The following is an 848-nucleotide window of genomic DNA, read 5'->3' on the forward strand; positions in this document are numbered from 1 at the left end:
TATATTGGAGATGCTCTTGAGTGGTAATGTGTCGTCATTCTGAATGTTTTTGCCTCCACTCATGAGACTAGCTAGGCCTCCACTTCTGGCAACGAAGGAAATTAGGCCTTTCATCTTGACGAATTCTTCATCAACACGTGTGAACTTATCATCAAAGGTCTCAACCTTTGATTTCATGGTCTCAATAGTTGATTTCATTTCTGAAACCATACCCACGAGTAATTTAAGTGACGCCTTTCCACCAGCATCGTCCTCTTCACTATCAGCCTGCAAAACATACACAAAAATTGATAATCAAAACATACACAAAGTTATATGACTATATAACATATAACTTACCTTTACCTCCTCACTCTTCTTCTTCTTAGTCTTCTGTTCATGAGGCTTTACCTCCTCGTTTATCTTCTTCTTCTTCTTCTTCTTATGTGCATCTTCTGCACCAGAATCACCACCCTTTTCAACTTTCTGCTTCTTATCAGCGGGAGATTCAGACTCAACCGCTGCTCTAACTTTTCCACTCTTCTTCTTGTCCTCAATCACTTTCACATCCCAAAAACCTTTAACAAGCTTTTCTCCATGTATGTCATTGACCAAGTTGACAAGTTCTGGGTCTTCTTCTGTCTGATTTGGCCACGTATGAAAAAGCTCACTTACATCACCCTTCATCACCATTGAACTCACACGCAGCTACATTAGAAGACAAACATCAATAAGTATAACTCATAAAGACAAAACAAATACATAACTCAGCCATAACTAAACTATAACTCAGCCATTACTAAACTATAACTCAGCCATAACTTAATTATAACTCAGCCGTAACTAAACTATAACTCAGCCATCACTAA

General features: G+C 38.3%; 1 protein-coding gene across 1 annotated transcript in view; it reads right to left on the reverse strand.

Annotated features, from left to right (window-relative positions):
- The window catches only part of LOC111829997, a 3,640-nt gene that overhangs the window by 1,723 nt on the left and 1,069 nt on the right, over positions 1-848 (reverse strand). The window contains exons 3-4 of the mRNA XM_023780320.1: positions 340-687; positions 121-267 (exon numbers count right to left, since the gene is read on the reverse strand). Coding sequence (XP_023636088.1) covers positions 121-267; positions 340-687 — 495 coding nt within the window. The remainder of the gene's footprint in view (positions 1-120; positions 268-339; positions 688-848) is intronic.

Source organism: Capsella rubella, unplaced genomic scaffold (assembly GCF_000375325.1).
Source record: "Capsella rubella cultivar Monte Gargano unplaced genomic scaffold, Caprub1_0 scaffold_6, whole genome shotgun sequence".
NCBI classification, from domain to species: Eukaryota; Viridiplantae; Streptophyta; class Magnoliopsida; order Brassicales; family Brassicaceae; genus Capsella; species Capsella rubella.